At 40.3% G+C, this 16172-nt stretch overlaps 3 protein-coding genes across 7 annotated transcripts in view; all 3 read left to right on the top strand.

The window, feature by feature from the left end:
- LOC109973607 (sesquipedalian-1-like) overlaps positions 1 to 4306 on the top strand; it is a 6196-nt gene extending 1890 nt beyond the window's left edge. Inside the window, exons 1-5 of one of the 3 annotated variants that reach the window (XM_020623332.1) lie at positions 9 to 168; positions 1600 to 1708; positions 2148 to 2258; positions 2617 to 2920; positions 3726 to 4306. In XM_020623332.1, coding sequence (XP_020478988.1) covers positions 2178 to 2258; positions 2617 to 2920; positions 3726 to 4111 — 771 coding nt within the window. In that variant the 5' untranslated portion in view covers positions 9 to 168; positions 1600 to 1708; positions 2148 to 2177 and the 3' untranslated portion in view covers positions 4112 to 4306. Of the gene's footprint in view, positions 1 to 8; positions 169 to 1599; positions 1709 to 1753; positions 1880 to 2147; positions 2259 to 2616; positions 2921 to 3725 lie in introns of those variants that run through there. The other 2 variants (XM_020623331.1, XM_020623333.1) reach the window with 2 other exon arrangements.
- A 779-nt stretch (positions 4307 to 5085) lies between these two features.
- mylpfb (myosin light chain, phosphorylatable, fast skeletal muscle b) lies at positions 5086 to 9880 on the top strand. Its single transcript, XM_020623334.1, has 6 exons — positions 5086 to 6511; positions 7075 to 7173; positions 8302 to 8482; positions 8675 to 8753; positions 8857 to 8905; positions 8996 to 9880. The coding sequence occupies exons 1-6, from the start codon at positions 6509 to 6511 to the stop codon at positions 9095 to 9097; spliced, it is 513 nt and encodes a 170-aa protein (XP_020478990.1). The 5' UTR covers positions 5086 to 6508; the 3' UTR covers positions 9098 to 9880.
- A 945-nt stretch (positions 9881 to 10825) lies between these two features.
- pgap3 (post-GPI attachment to proteins phospholipase 3) lies at positions 10826 to 16160 on the top strand. Of its 3 annotated transcripts, none has more exons than XM_020623387.1 (8): positions 10827 to 11440; positions 12263 to 12389; positions 12583 to 12735; positions 12829 to 12891; positions 13035 to 13112; positions 13381 to 13517; positions 13793 to 13997; positions 14182 to 16160. In XM_020623387.1, the coding sequence occupies exons 1-8, from the start codon at positions 11227 to 11229 to the stop codon at positions 14243 to 14245; spliced, it is 1041 nt and encodes a 346-aa protein (XP_020479043.1). In that variant the 5' UTR covers positions 10827 to 11226; the 3' UTR covers positions 14246 to 16160. The 3 variants fall into 3 exon arrangements, with proteins under 3 accessions (XP_020479045.1, XP_020479043.1, XP_020479044.1); XM_020623388.1 differs by having other exon boundaries at positions 10831 to 11440; positions 12292 to 12389; positions 13035 to 13096; XM_020623389.1 differs by lacking the exon at positions 14182 to 16160 and having other exon boundaries at positions 10826 to 11440; positions 12292 to 12389; positions 13793 to 13884.
- Positions 16161 to 16172: the final 12 nt, after the last annotated feature.

The following is a 16172-nucleotide window of genomic DNA, read 5'->3' as shown; positions in this document are numbered from 1 at the left end:
GGGAGAAACCATATGTCTGTGTGCAGTGTGGGAGGCGTTTCAGCCAGGCAGGAGACCTGAAAAAACACAAGAGGGTCCACACTGGAGAGAAACCATACTACTGCAACCAGTGTGGGAAGAGCTTCAGTCGAGGGGAGAATCTTAAAAGACACCAAAAGATCCATATCGGTGAGAATTTACAGATACAGCAAGCATGGAGGGAGCAACAGTAATAATTACTGTGCTAGATGCAGTACAGCTCTGTAAAAAGAGCACGCTTACTTTGTGCAGTATCTGAGAATAATACTTTTTGGTCTGTGTTCTTGGTTTTAAAAATAGTTGCAGGGTATTTAAATATACAACAGAATACATGAAAAGGCTAGTAACTTGTAACTTCTAATGGAATTTTTTCACAGCAGATATTTTGGCATATCTTAGCATGAAAAGCACAGGTGTAATTGATAATATTAAAATCAGCTGCATTCCATTTAGGTGAGCTAGTTTCAGGGTCCACATACTCTGCAGACTGGTTCACTGTCAAGGCTTACTGGAAGACTTGATGGAATCGAGCCATTCTTAACAGAGGGAAAATTGGATTTGTAATAACATAGCTCAAGTCTGCTGTGAAAAACAATCTTGTGATGAAAAAGGGCTGTTGAAGGTTATTACTTAACCAAAGAGGCTAATACTTTATAGGTAGAGATGCACTGATATAAAGGCATATTGTGTACTTTGCTCTAAGAACTAGTATTGACTTTGGACTAAACAGATTCATATCCAGTGAACCTGTGGTCTAACATGTTTTGGTCATGTACAGAACGTTTTCGTTCCTTTTAGGTAAGTGACCAGTAAAGATGATCAATTGAAACTTTTTAAATTCTGAATAGCATGACAGTCATTAAAATTGCCAGATTTTCCTGAATGACTATGACTTGAATGTTTGATATATTTTTCATTTTATTTAGTTATTTAGCATACAAGCCAAGACAATAAAGCTTGCACAGCAAAAGTAATAAATTAATTGCTTACCCCCACAAATGACCCAAGCAAACTCTTCAAGTATTTTGTCTCATGGCTTAATTTAAAAACAGATTAATAGACAAATATCACAGTTAACAACATATGTATACTTTAGTATACATATGTTGTTAACTGTACTTATTTACCCCCACCCCACACACAACACAAGTAAATACAACAGCTTCATTGTGTTCGCAGTGAGTGATCTACCAGTCCTATCCAAACAGGCCTTGTGCTAACTGTGTTACAGTGCATCAAATGTCAACATTTATTGTTGTGCATTGTTCATAAAATAAAGAAATAAAATGCTGTTATAATATTACATGGTCTCCGGGTTTCAGTTTGTGGTCATTTGATCAAATAAACTTTATTTACAGCATGTATGAGTACAATATACCCTAAAATAATAATACAAGACAGAGCCTCAAAATGACAGTACAGCACCTTACTGGTAATTCAACCTTATGTTTCTAATGCAGATCACCTTGGACAGGGTGCCTCTGGGCAAAGTGACTGAATCTTTATATATTACGACAGCTGGACCTCTGCCAGTGAAAGCCAGAAACCAGCACTGATTCGGTGTATTTACTGTTTGTACAGCTAAAGCAGTTTGTGCCGTTGACGTGGAGCCGCCCTCACCTCCAGCTACCAGGAAGTGATTGACACACACCTACTGGAGAAGCTGAATCAGTTGCTACACTTCAGAAAAGTGAGTAAACGAAACTCGTGTGGTTGTTAGAAATTTTCCGGTCAATTTCTGAACTAGAAGTAGCGTGTGACAAATAGAAAGCAAAAATTCATGAACGTCAGTCATTATTGCGAAGCACAGATGGTCACCGCCTTAAAACCATTTGGCGAGTTATTAATGGCGCTCGGTTTGGTATGTTTCCAACAAAATATAAGATGGTATCAATCTTTACATAGCTTTATGCTGTATGAAAGAAACTTTACAGTTTCAAAAGTATTGCTTTCGCGATGTGGCGCATTTCCTCGTAGCAACACGGAAAGAGCACATGGCCCTAACAGATAAGAACTGCAACTTCTGTAAACATTAAACTCGTTAATATCACTTGTGCGTTAACGCACTCATGGTAATAAATGAGGAAGTAGGAGTTTTATTTTGTCGTTGCTTCTTGTGTCTGTGGCAGGTTGAGCTTTGAATAACCTGTGATGTTGAAATGAAGATTGATGAAAAAATTGTCAGCTATTTTGAATCTTGCGACTCACCTGTGGACAAAGAAGGGTACCTATACAAGAAGGTAAATCACTTTGGATAATACACAGTATTTAAACTGAAGAAGAGCTGCTAAACCATATGCAAAGGCAGCCCCTGCCTTATTCTTGTTAGCTAACGTGTGTAAAAGTCTTAAATAGGAATAAGATACTTTAATATAGCTGGAAGGCTATCAATCCATACATCTCAAAATAATGTAGCCTAATATAGCAAAAAAACTACAAATTTTACTGCAGTTTTTGGTGTTTGCATCAGTAATTTCATGAGACACTCTGTGACATTTCACCTCCCCCTAGGGTGCTTATTTCATCAAGCCAGTTGTGTAAGAAATTGAGTAAATGAGGTTTTTGTAAATGAGTTAGTAAACCACAGCTGTCACACAGGGTGAGATAAAGACCTCCTATCAGAAGCGCTGGTGTGTGCTGAAGGGGAACCTCCTCTTCTACAAGGAGCGACCCTCTGACCGTGACCTGATAGGAGTGATTGTTCTGGAGGGCTGCACCGTCCAGCTGTGCGAGTCCGAGGAGCAGTTCGCTTTCTCACTGGTGTGGAGCGATCCGGGCCTGCGAACTTACAAGTTTGCCGCTGAGGACGAGACCAGTCAGGAGAGCTGGATCAAAGCCCTGCTGTCAGCCAACCACAACTACCTGGCCCTGCTGGTGACGGACATGGAGAACAAATACAAAGGTGAGATAAAGACACTGTGTGTCTTTATCTGTGTGGGTGAAAAAGAGGATGCTTTGTTCTGGAGAGCAGCTGTGAGATGCATTGCATCACTGTTTGCTGCTGCATATCAGATACCATGCACATCGTGGTACATGGTATGCAGACATTATAATCTCATAACTTCTTTTTGCCAATATGTGCAGCCGCATATGGTAAATACAGGTTTGTAATGATCTAAGACATTATCAGAGAGGGGTTAATTCAACTTTGTAGTAGTTTTTGGAGTTTGAGTTTATGGTTTTGTTGCATTTGATTGTGGTACATTGTAGGTATTAATAGTATTCTGTCCCCTTCTGTGTGTAATGTGGGACTAGAAATAAAATTCATTTTATCAACATAAACTACAGCCTAAAAAAAGAATTGAATCATCTCCTCAAACTGAGCCTGATAAAGTTCACAAAGGTTGGTTTTAGACCAGGGTTATTTTGTGTATAATACAGGTCTTTGTATACTACTACTGTGTCTTGAAATAAGACCTCCAGCTCACCCCTGCTGGTTTAGAAGTAAACATTAGCACTTGGGCCAACATGTATTCTCTGGTTTTGCAGCCATGCCAGAGAATAAAATGGTTACCCTAAAATACAAAAATGGGTTATAAATGAAAAGATCAGTTTAAGAACATTTAAAAATAATTGTTGGTGGGATTAATAGATTTGTCAACACATGAAAAGAACATCAGTAGAACACTGAGCCAAAACAACTAATGCAGTGTTAATGTCTGTTAATGTACTTATTTATTCATCTTTTTGTTGCACTCTCTCCTCAGACACACTTGTTACATTCTCTGGTGAACGCTCTTCTACTTTCTATCAGAGCACACAAACATCAGCGCTGCATTCATACCCAGCACTGGCTGTGGTAACAGGAACCAGTATGAGCTCCAACCCAGTGCTTCATGCTCCAGCCGTTTCACCCAAAACAGCTGGTATAAGATCGCCCAAACTCCGGCACAAAGGGAATGCAAATGTGTTGCCTATCAGTGCTCCTGCTCTGCCTGTGGGAGAGCGGTCAGGGATCTGCTTAGGCAAGGAGGAATTTAGTAAACTGCATGAAGATTTTGGAAAAGAGGTGAAGGAACTGATTGCTGAATGGTCAAAACAAAGACGAGGTGGTGCAGCTGCACAGGAAGAAAACTTAATAGATTTTGGATAATAAGCATGAAGTATACGCAGTGTCTAGACCTTCAGTGCTATAATCATGGTTGTACTACAAAAGAAGCTTTTATGTTTAAAATTAGAACTATAACTTTTAAGGTTAAGTGGTATTTGTATATATTTGCTGTTAACAGCATACTGTTTATTTTGTACATATAATGCCAGAGTTAATAAATGATCTATGATCTCCTGCTCTATTGACCTTTGTTCCATACTGAAGTGAAAACACATCACTCACTATAACATTAACATCATTTACAAATGTGCCCTTTATCTAATTCGTTTTTAACTATTCTATCTACTCAACCACAGGGTATGATTTATGAATAAAGCTGAATATAATTAAAGTAATGGATTTAAAAAAAAAAAAAAAGGGAAGGGAATTGGGGAAGTTTGCCAAATTTTAGAAGAGTCCAAATGGCTGAGAAAGAGAGCGACAGGGGCTGGCAGCAGTTATTTAAGTCTACAGCTGCCTTGTTTTTATGGTCTTTGCCAGAGCTTGGTCTCTTTCTCCCTCTGTGCCTCTCTCTCTTTTCACCTTCATGCTTGAAGTGGCTGCTCGCAACCTTTTTCACACAAGGTTTAAAGTTTGCTTGCTTCTCTGCAAATAATTCTCTCTGATTTAAATTATCAGTGGCAAGCAAAATCAATAAAGGCGATATAAAATTAGACATAAACATGTATTCCTTAAGAAAAATCAGGTTTATTTTGCTTTGTGAAATACTAGGTCTCCAAATGACATTCAGGATCGATTCATGCCGGTGCTGGATTCGTCTACATACCTTAGTTGAACAGCAGTGTTATTGGTGGCAGCCTACGAAGCTCATATATGGAGTTTGGTGGGTGGGCTCCTGATCTAAAGCAACCATACAGGGTATGATGTATGAATAAAGCTGAATATAAGTAAAGTAATGGATTTAAAAAAAAAAAAAAAGTGAAGTGAATTGGTGAAGTTTGCCAAATTTTAGAAGAGTCCAAATGGCTGAGAAAGAGAGCGACAGGGGCTGGCAGCAGTTATTTAAGTCTACAGCTGCCTTGTTTTTATGGTCTTTGCCAGAGCTTGGTCTCTTTCTCCCTCTGTGCCTCTCTCTCTTTTCACCTTCATGCTTGAAGTGGCTGCTCGCAACCTTTTTCACACAAGGTTTAAAGTTTGCTTGCTTCTCTGCAAATAATTCTCTCTGATTTAAATTATCAGTGGCAAGCAAAATCAATAAAGGCGATATAAAATTAGACATAAACATGTATTCCTTAAGAAAAATCAGGTTTATTTTGCTTTGTGAAATACTAGGTCTCCAAATGACATTCAGGATCGATTCATGCCGGTGCTGGATTCGTCTACATACCTTAGTTGAACAGCAGTGTTATTGGTGGCAGCCTACGAAGCTCATATATGGAGTTTGGTGGGTGGGCTCCTGATCTAAAGCAACCATACTGGGAACTTCCAAGACCATCCCGAATTTGTGCAACTCATTTAGTCCAATGATCATTTGCTGTTTTTCATCACAGATGTGACTTAAAATCAGAAAGCAGATGTGAACAATTTACAGAATCTGTTTTTTATTTGGTGTAAAATACAGTCTACATTTAATTTTTCCTTTTCAAAACTGAATTTTAAAGTTGCACATAATTACATTTGTCAGTATTAAAGAACTATTTACATTTCTCATCAATGCAAGTCACTGTTTCTAGAGTGCTACTAGACAAGCGTCATCACTGGAGCTGGACCAGTGTCCATCAGCCAACTGTTTTCAAGTTTCATGACTGTTTATAAACCCCATTAGCCACTACCGATCTGGTAGTGGGCACAAATCTCAGATCAAGCCTATCAATTAGACAGGTGATGACTTCAGGATATGTTAACTGCAAATACATGTTGGCACCTTGAGTATCTTGAGGCTGTTAGTCATTAGAAAATATGGCTCAGGCTGAGACACGTGTATATCAAAGGAGCAGTACGTCATCATGTAGTACGCTGGGCTTTGTTATCTCACAGTAGATGTAACGGAAAGAGAAAAAGCAATACCCTCAGTACGCTAGAAAAAGAAGGGAGCAATGGGGACAGTTGTCTCTCACCATGCCCTGTTTGGCCATATTAGTCCACAGATGACCCCAAAGTAAATCCTGTCTGTTGGCATTGAATTTACCTCATTCCAAGACTCCTGGAGCCTATTTTGGAGCATTGGTAAGCTGATCCATGCCGCCACCTTCCAGCTCCTCCCTCATTCTCTTACTTTCCCTCAGCTCTGTTTTCCTGCCAAACCTGATGGTGTGGCTAAAGTTAGCCACCCATGGGGCTACTATATAAGACCCCAAGAGCCCAATACTTCCATGTCAGTCGCATCAGCTTGGCGTAGGCTTCTCTTCTTGACCAACAACAACCCCACAAACTTGAGAGATGGTGAGTGTGGTCATGCTCCGTGGGAGGACAGTCTGCTCTAAACTGATGAAATGAAAGCATCACTGATACATTTGCTGTATCATCATGAAATGAAATTGTAGGAGTCTCTTAAGATGAGCATTTCAAACTGAATGTAGAATCATGCATTCTATCGTTTATCTACTGGCTTTGCTATCTGTCTTTAACCATTGTGAAATACAATATGTTTGCTCCCTAATCTTTATAGTCTCCAAAGCCATTACATAGTAATTTGCTGTAAACTGAGCAAAAGATTCTAATAGGACTTTTTCTTTCTTCTTGTTAGAAAAAAAGATAGCAAGATTGCATTTGGCAATTTGGCAAAATCTGTAATATAGGGCAATTTTATTATATTTATTTTGGAGCTTTGTTAATATTCTTGTTAGAATTCATGTAGATGTAACTAAAACCTGTAGTTTAGGACTCATGTATGCTCTTGTTTTTGACAGCAGTCTTGTTCCTCAGATGTAATTGGGATCTGTTTGCTTGGCTGAGGTTTGAAGTTTTGTACTTTTAAAGTATATTTTACCTTTCACCTTTGTCAGGCACCCAAGAAAGCCAAGAGGAGGCAGCAGCAGGGTGAGGGTGGATCCTCCAATGTGTTCTCCATGTTTGAGCAGAGCCAAATCCAGGAGTACAAGGAGGTAACATTCTCGCATCGCACACACATTACACACACTTCAAATCTGAAGTTTTCTACTAGTTAAATATTGAAGAAAAGACATTTTATGGTACTAATATAACTGATGTGTCATATGGTCTTGGAGGTCATATGAGAAAGCTTCCGAAACATATAGACCTGATCTTTTTGGCTGCATGACATCAAAAATGTCCTCCTCAGCATGGTAGGACAGTAAATCTGAGGTTATCCATCCAGTGACAGCAGCTCTCTCTCCTCTGTGGCGGCTCAGTAATCCTCCTCAGAGTCTCAGAACACTCACTCTGTGACCTCACTGGAATGCTGCCCAACAGCTGATGGACAAGAATATTAATCAAAGTAAGAAAGAGCAGCTCAAGGTAGAAACCTGAAAACATTTGAGGTCACCAATGTTTAAAGATGAGTCTTCCTTTAGGGATGGAAAGGAGAGCAAAATGTTGTTTTGCTACCTTTAAAAGGCTTTTCTTAAGATTTGAGGATGTAGCACTTCACTCAACAGAAAAAAATGAATGTTGTTAGTAGATTGCAAAAAAGCAGAAGTCGTTCTGGGACTTTCCTTCAAGTAGAATTGAAAGACAATACGCTGGCTACAGGGGGTTAGTAAAATGAAAGAACATTTGGACAGGGTCAGAAGATTTAGTCACAAGACAAAAAGAGGGGAGGGGGTGACAGCTGTAATCAATACCTTCTCCTTAAATGTCGCAAAGGGCTTGTCTCACATTCCGAGACCATTTTAACACTTTAGAAAGACAAGTGGTGGACCAGCTGCCAAGTCCCAGATGGTGTTTAATGCCATCTTTGGTTTTATTGGATGCTCCACCCAGCTCTGTGGCAAGAGAAATGGACAACAGCTCTACATTTTCCACATTTATATTGGCAGACTATCTCACACAAACAATTATCATAAGCAAGACTTATGACAAGGACTTGTGAGAAATGTGAGGATCTCATGTTCCACTATTTTAATTAGCTGTATTTTAGCTGATATAATGAGGGCTTATGAAAGTCATCTGAGGAGGTGGCTGACCTTTAGTATAGTGGCCCACAGCAAATCAAGCACAACAGATTCACTGACTGACTGACCTCTCCTTTCATACTCAACTCTTGTTGGTAGGCTTTCACAATCATTGACCAGAACAGAGATGGCATCATCAGTAAAGACGATCTCAGGGACGTGTTGGCCTCCTTGGGCCAACTGAATGTGAAGAATGAGGAGCTGGAGGCCATGATCAAGGAGGCCAGCGGTCCCATCAACTTCACTGTCTTCCTGACCATGTTTGGCGAGAAGTTGAAGGGTGTGTTGATGCAGAAACTTACTTCAGTTTGTCCCTCATTTTCGCTTTTTGTCTTTTTTCATAAAACATTTTGCACTGCATGTATTTATCTTTTTGTATTATATACAATCCACATTACATCCTTGATATGAATTGCTAAAGTTTTATTTTATCCTTTATCTTTAAGACTAATTGGCCTGCTGTTACTGTTAGGTGCTGATCCCGAAGATGTTATTGTGAACGCTTTCAAGGTTTTGGATCCCACAGGCACTGGCACCATTAAGAAGCAATTGTAAGAGCTTTTTATTTTATTCTCATCTCTCTTAACTTTTTGTGTCATAACCTTGAATCGAGATAAACCATCATATTTATTTTTCTCCATTTTCCTTCTCCAGCTTTGAGGAGCTCCTGACCACCCAGTGTGACAGGTTCTCTGCTGAGGAGGTGAGCAGAGTAGTCTTTGTCTCACTCACATTCTGTCATACCCTCTGTTGTTAAGGGTTGTGTGTTATTTATTTAATCCCTTCTGTGTAGATGAAAAGCCTGTGGACTGCCTTCCCCCCTGATGTGGCTGGCAATGTAGACTACAAGAACATCTGCTATGTCATCACACACGGAGAGGACAAGGAGGAGTAAATGCCCCTCTCTCAAGACCTCTATCTCCGCCCAAACCCCACCATCTACTCACTCCCTCCTATCCATCGCCGTGGCTTCCTTGCACACCCTCACATCCCAGCCTGCTCTTTCTGTTGGTAAGCTCGCTGTGAAAAGACTTGTCTCCTTTATTAAAATACTCAGTGAGAGGACTGAAGGCTGTGGAGGTGTTTGTGTGTGAGTACCAACAGGGGAACCTGAGATTATTCTCAATAAAAATAATCTTGTGACATTGAAACACTCTCCATCTCTGTCCCTGCCTCTTGTTCCTCCTTCTTATCCTCCCATCACTCACTCTGTCTTCTACGTTGAGGCCATCAGCGCATGCATCATAACTGTGTACAGTCGGTATGCATATTCAGTCCAGTTAAAATGTCTCTTGGGCGCTGTGGTGCGTGCACAGTCACTTGCTTGAAACAAGTAAGCAGCCTGGCCTGAGCGGTTTGTTAGTCTTAATGTGACATAGAGTGTTTAATGGATTTGTACCTTTGTTTGTATTGGAGAGGGGTGCACAGTAAAAGAGTGGGAGTACTGTACTATAATAGTTTGCATACCTCTCTCTTTTTAATCTGTCTGTCCATCTCTTATACACAGGTATGAAAGGAAAAGTTGCAATGAAAAGAGGAAAGTGTGATCTTTTAAAAGATTTAAATCTTGTAACTAGAGAAAGAGATGGTGAAAGATAGTGAGTGGTAGGCAGAAAAGAAATGAACAAAAGTAAAACATCTTTGTTTTTTTAGGGTTCTTCCTCCCTCTCACTGCTGTTTCTTTCCTGTTGTTGTGACTGTTTCCTCATTGTAACAAATAAATAAATAAAAATAAAGTCCACTTTCTTTCGTATGACACTGTGTCTGTTGATTTAAGTGGGGGCATGGGTGAAAGTACTGCCGGTTGACTGTGGACAGCCCTGTAGAGCACTTACTGCACACTGACTGTAATATGGATATGGTGAAACATTATATAACCCATCTGGATGAGGTACTTTTAAATGGTGATTAAAATTTGGTCATGTACTAGTCAAAACTACTGACTTTTAGGTCTATTTATAGTACCAACAACTAACAAAATGTACACCATGCTGAATTGCAGGAACATTTTTATAAAGCAGGTCATGTTGTTAAATAACATTCTGCTGCCTTTAAACTATGTAGAAAATATGTAATGAGTTGTTTGTTTGGCATCTGTCTGTAGTCGCCTCTTCATTTAACATTTGCCCAGGGCTGATGCCGGAAGGCTGGAAGTGACTAATGATACATATTTAAAGCAACAACATTTTCCACAGCTGCACATACAGATGAGACAGCTGCTGATGTTTCACTGTATTAAACATGTCCAAGGCCACTGATCTTCTTGCTTGAATGACAAGATATAGGCCTACACATTTCATATGTTTTAGAGAAACATGAGATCAGAAAAATGGTGGATCCACATACAGTATGTTTTAAACAGGGTTTTTGTGGGGTTTATTTGTCCTTGATACGAGCTCTGAAATGATTATCATTTTTGTAACGTTATTGTCGTACGTGTTTGCTATTATTTGCATTTGCAAATGTCTTCTTTTTCTTCTTCTTATCAATGAATATAACTGCCATAAAATATGCAAAATCAATAGATAATGAATCACGTGACATAGTGACGTTAGCACATAAACAGGATGTAAATATAGTAAAACGTTCTGCCTTCAAAATAAAAGCACAAAGTATATGGATTAAAAAGAAAACAACTGAATCTACCAAATAAAGTAGGCCAACAAAACAATAACTATTTCTTGAGGCTAGGCAAAAACGTTAGACTTAACATACAGTGATACTATAGTTGTAGCTGGATGTTTAATTGCTCAAGCCGAAAGATTCTACGAACGTCCCTCAGTGAGCGGTTTAATTGGTAAATGGCGACAGGATGTGCTGTGTGAATGTGAAACTTGACCCCGATAATAGGGAAGGGGAACATTGGTCGTACAATACTTAAACTGAAACATTTCAGGCCCAGTTTGTCATCACTACAAACCAGGAATGGCCTTATGGTAACGTGGATGTCGGCTGTGAAAGCCATCGATACCGCTGTCGCCCCGTCGTGCCTTTGTGAGTCCTGACGGGCCGAGACCCACCACCATGGCCTCAGTGTTACCACGCTCCACATCTGTCAGGCTTCCCGCTCTGGCTATACTCGTCCTGCTCCTGATGTCGGTTACCACAGTACAGTCTTCCCAAGGCGACAAGGAGCCGGTTTACCGAGACTGTGTGAAGCACTGTGTCCGGACCAACTGCACCGGAGCTCGGCTACGGGGCTTCCAGTCTGCCCAGCCGCAGTACATGGCGCTGACAGGTGAGTTGATGTTGGCAGGTTACAGTTAAGTTGTTATGCTAACTTAACTTGCTAGCAGTCTGTAGATTTCTCAACAGTAGATCCCCTAACATTACTGAGCTCCTATATGTCCAGCTGTGTTGAGCTACATTTATCAGTGACTGTCTTGATTAGCACTCATTCTGTGTATCTGCACTCTGCTTGTGCTTCTATGCATGCCATGGCTTTTATTCTTTTCTCTTTTGAGACCTGCTACTATTTCATAGACTGAAAGTTGAAAGCCAGTTATTCTGGCTGAGCAAAGTACCACAAAGGGACTATTGTAACTCCACCCTCGGTCTATCAATAACAACTGTATGGTGTGTCTGTGTGAGGTCTAAATAACACAACAAACCGGGGCACCTTCTAATCACAGATTTGTAAAGGAAGCAATGTATAAAGTACAAATAACCAATCAGAATAGATAGACAGGGAAGTAGTTCCTCCTCCTCTGCTGCTGTAAATATAAGGAGAACATGTTTTATTTATTTATTAAAATGTTTTCAGGTGTGTTTTGTTGTTGGCCATTTGTACTAGAAGTGTTCAGTTGATACACTGAAAGAAAAGCAGCACTGTTTCTAATAGTCTGTTAATCATTTCAGTCATTTCCAGGCAAAAACACCAAATCTCCTTTGGTTCTCTAATGTGATAATTTGCTGCCTGTTTTATTTCATGTGTTCTTGTGAAGTGAACACCTTGACGGTTGTTCAGACAACATTGTGATGATATTTTTTCTCACTACTACTAAATATTGGCAGATGAATTGACAATGGAAATGGTGGCTAATTACAGGCATTCTCTCAGTCTCCTGTCTATCTGTTCCCATGTTCGAGGTTGGACATGTCGTGATGACTGTCGCTATCAGTGCATGTGGACCACCGTGGGCCTCTACCAGGCCGAGGGGTACAGTGTCCCACAGTTCCACGGCAAGGTTTGTGCTTAGAGAGGAGAGTCACACTGAGCTTCATCACAGTTTCCTAACCTGAAGTTATTCTGTGCTGGAGAGGACACTGGACTAGCTTCACATCTGTTTGAACAAAACCCTCCAAGGGCTCCAGTATTGGTTTTGTCTCCGTGAAATGTTGTGGAATTAGCAGCATTTCAGTATATTTTATTTCTTGTAGTGGCCATTTGCACGCTTCCTGTGTTTTGAAGAGCCAGCGTCTGCCCTGGCCTCTCTGCTTAATGGCCTGGCCTGCCTTCTCATGCTGCTGCGCTATCGGAGCACAGTACCGCGCCAGAGCCCCATGTACCACACCATCAACGCCTTCTCTCTGGTGAGTCACATTCACACATAAAGTTCTACTATGTCTTTATAATGTCATGAGAAAAACAAGGGATGTAACTAGAGCCTGTACGTGTTTCTCTAGGTATCTCTTAATGCCTGGTTCTGGTCTACAGTGTTTCACACCCGAGACACCTATCTCACAGAGGTAATGGTGTGTTAAGTGCAAAGAGTCTCTGACAACTTGAATTTGAATTAACAGCTTTTTGTCCACTTGATGCTAAAAATTTCAAAATTTGATTTCAGTTTTCAGTAAATGTATTTTTGTTTGTGTATCTTTTTTTCCTTCAGAAAATGGACTATTTCTGTGCAACAGCAGTCATTCTTTACTCTATCTACCTATGCTGTGTCAGGTATGCTCTACAACAGGTATTCCACATGGCCTATAAATGGATTAAACTATTGCATGAAAGAAGCTCACATTCAACTCTAGTAATCACCTTTCTGAACATTTTTGTATTGTTTCCTGAATTAAGTTTTAACATTTCTGATAAAGACCTCTGTATATTTACTTCAACAAATGCCACCAAAATGTGCTTGAACTATCCTGTCATGATTAATGCAATGTCTCTGTTATAACACTTTCTGTTAAAATCCATTATTTTTGTTCATGCTGCGTCTACCCACTCTTTGCCAGAACATTAGGTCTGAGGCGACCAGGGGTGTCCAGCATGGTGGGAGTCCTGCTCATCTTGGCCTTTACCTCGCACGTGTCCTACTTGACCTTTGTCAGTTTTGACTACGGGTACAACATGGCTGCTAATGCCAGCATCGGTACAGCAGATGCTTAAACATCACATTAAATCTCTTTTGGTTGGTCATAACAGCATATTTTTAGTGATTTATTTTGGGTACTTATCTGTAGCTCTTATAGATTTTCATTCTGTCTGCAGGGAGAAGAGTATATACTTTAGCTTACAGCTAAATGTCACCATTTTGGTAGCATGTTTCATTGTCAACCTTGCTAATCACCCTTTTCTCACTTGATCTGCTACCATATGTCCATCACGTGGCCACTCCTTGAGTCCGTACACTCCTTATCTTCCCAGGTATGGTGAACCTCCTGTGGTGGCTGTGTTGGTGCTGGCAGAACCGGCGGACCTTACCTTACTGGTGGAAGTGTGGGCTAGTGGTGCTGCTGCTTCATGGTCTGGCCCTGCTGGAGCTGCTGGACTTCCCCCCACTGCTCTGGATTTTAGATGCTCATGCTGTGTGGCACCTTAGCACAATCCCAGTGCACTTCCTTTTCTACAGGTTTGTCCAGTCATTGTTTTTTAGCCTTAGTGAAGAGAAGCAGTCCCAAGAAAAAGACAAATTATGTATTTGCTGGGAAATGTCATGAAAATGGCGGGAGATAAAAACATTGCTTTAAGGGGTGTGGAGAAATTATAATGAAAAAGAATATTAATACCTGATAAATGATCTGTGCTTCCTCCAGTTTCCTGATAGATGACAGCCTCTACTTATTAAACACAGAGAAGATGGGTGTCAAAGTTGAGTAGCACTGCTCACCACTTCCTCACCGCACCTATGCCCTCGCACTCCTCCAAACAGGGCATCCGGACACCCAACCATGGAAGTGGTTCAGCCTCCCAGATGACATGCATGTCACCATTAAGACTTTGATCAAAGGCTCACTTTGTTTACGTCTTTTTGTTTGAATTTTCTTTTATTTGTTTGGGGGTATATTCTTTTTATGTTTAAATGACAGTTCCCATTTTCCTTTGCCTTGTACTGAATGAACTGTGCTACCATTCTTTTGCCATTTATCATAATTGTAAAACAGGATGAAGGATTAAGTTTTATTTTCTGCCACAGCAGAAGCACTTTTTGACACCTCCAGCTGTGATGACTGCGGTGCATTTCCTGTTTCTTCTGACTCTCTGTTACGTCTGAAATTTGTTCCTGTGAACCTGTAATTTGACTCCAACCACAAATGGCACTTTGCTGTGGCTGCCAGTAGATGGCACCAAATTCCTTGTCAGGGCATCATTAACTTTGTGCGTGCAGCATGTGTCAGGCTCCATCTGTGCCAAAAGTGAACAAGCTCACACCGAGAGGTGCCCCTTGTGAAGGGTGGAGGCCACCAGCAGATTGTTCCAGAGACAGGGGGAAGGGATTTTATGTTTGGAGGCCATTCTAGGCCATCACACCTTTATTTTGGTGCCTCTGTTGTTTCTGCTGCCACTTTTGTTTCTTTCATTTAAGATTTTTATTTTCATTTTTATCTGCGGCCTTAGTTGTTTTTGTTGTTGTTGACCAATTTATGCTTTATCCTTTTTGAGAGTTTTACTTTGATTGCTTGATGTCCTGATGATAAAATGGAAATATTATTTTGATTCACCTGGATTGCCTTTTAAGTGTGAGGAAAATGATAGAGGTAGGAATTATAAGCAGTGCAACAGGAAGCTGCAGTCAGTGGGACAAAAAAATTCTAAAATTCTGGGGTTAGTGTGTGTGTGTGGGGAGGGGAGACAATAAGTGTTTAGGTGTTTGACACCCATTATTTTGATTTGGTTGCATTTCTTGCTGCAGTGTTTCCCAGAATGACACACAAACAGCCTTACATACTGTGTCACAATCTGCTTATCTGTGACCACGTTTCTTCTTCTTTTGTAACAGATCTTTTTTCCTCAACAAAATAACTGAATTCATATCATATATGGCTTCAACCATCCGAGTTTATCTTCCACATGTGCACCTCACTGTGTTGGAGGTTCTGCCCATGCCTTTGTGTTTCTGTGTGAGAATGAGAACAATGAGCAGTATGTGTGTGTGTATGTGTACACGTTGCCTTGACTCAACATTATATTGTATTGTGTGTTTGCCATGATAAACTGAATCGCTGTACGTGACAGCTTCAGGATGCTTGATACTTTTGTAAAGGTACCGATGGTTGAGTGTGTGCGTGTGTGTCTATAAATATATTCCATATGTATGAGGATTTCTGCATGAGCATGTGTGAGGTGATGGGTAAATTTAGCTTTACTGACAGCTTGTGACTGGGGTGGGGGAAGCCTTGGACAGTTTGTCACAGGTCTGGGGGATGACAAGATATTGGACAAAATTGTGTATATTATTAACTACTGACATTTATGAAATGTCTGGGGCCCAGTTAAAAAAACATCTAAAAAACAAGAAATTAGTATTTGAATTACTATTTGTACCTACTAAAAGGTACAAATACTTCTTCCTAAGTCATTTCTCTAGTCAGTTTTATTTTTACCATAAAAACAAACTCTGGTTTTACTCTGTAAATCATTCCACTGTTGCTTTGACTTTACCAGTGACCACATCCCTCCTTTCCCCCCACTCATCTGCTGCCCCCTGCCTGCTGCCCTGTGCACTATCACCTCTCCTACTGTGTGCATTTTCCTGTACCTCACATTATTTGACCCAAAACAAACAAACAAACAAAAAAAAAATATA

This window comes from Monopterus albus, unplaced genomic scaffold, assembly GCF_001952655.1.
Source record: "Monopterus albus unplaced genomic scaffold, M_albus_1.0 scaffold297.1, whole genome shotgun sequence".
NCBI lineage: Eukaryota > Metazoa > Chordata > Actinopteri > Synbranchiformes > Synbranchidae > Monopterus > Monopterus albus.
The sequence above is the reverse complement of the archived record's forward strand: the minus strand, read 5'-3'. Positions and strand labels throughout refer to the sequence as shown.

Bases quoted from the DNA above. Each gene is read 5' to 3' on its own strand.
- mylpfb (XM_020623334.1), top strand. The intron at 7,174-8,301 runs GTAACATTCTCG...TCTTGTTGGTAG, and splicing joins AAATCCAGGAGTACAAGGAG to GCTTTCACAATCATTGACCA. The intron at 8,906-8,995 runs GTGAGCAGAGTA...CCTTCTGTGTAG, and splicing joins ACAGGTTCTCTGCTGAGGAG to ATGAAAAGCCTGTGGACTGC.
- pgap3 (XM_020623387.1), top strand. From the start codon at position 11,227: ATGGCCTCAGTGTTACCACGCTCCACATCTGTCAGGCTTCCCGCTCTG. The intron at 11,441-12,262 runs GTGAGTTGATGT...GCATTCTCTCAG, and splicing joins GCAGTACATGGCGCTGACAG to TCTCCTGTCTATCTGTTCCC. The intron at 13,113-13,380 runs GTATTCCACATG...ACTCTTTGCCAG, and splicing joins TCAGGTATGCTCTACAACAG to AACATTAGGTCTGAGGCGAC.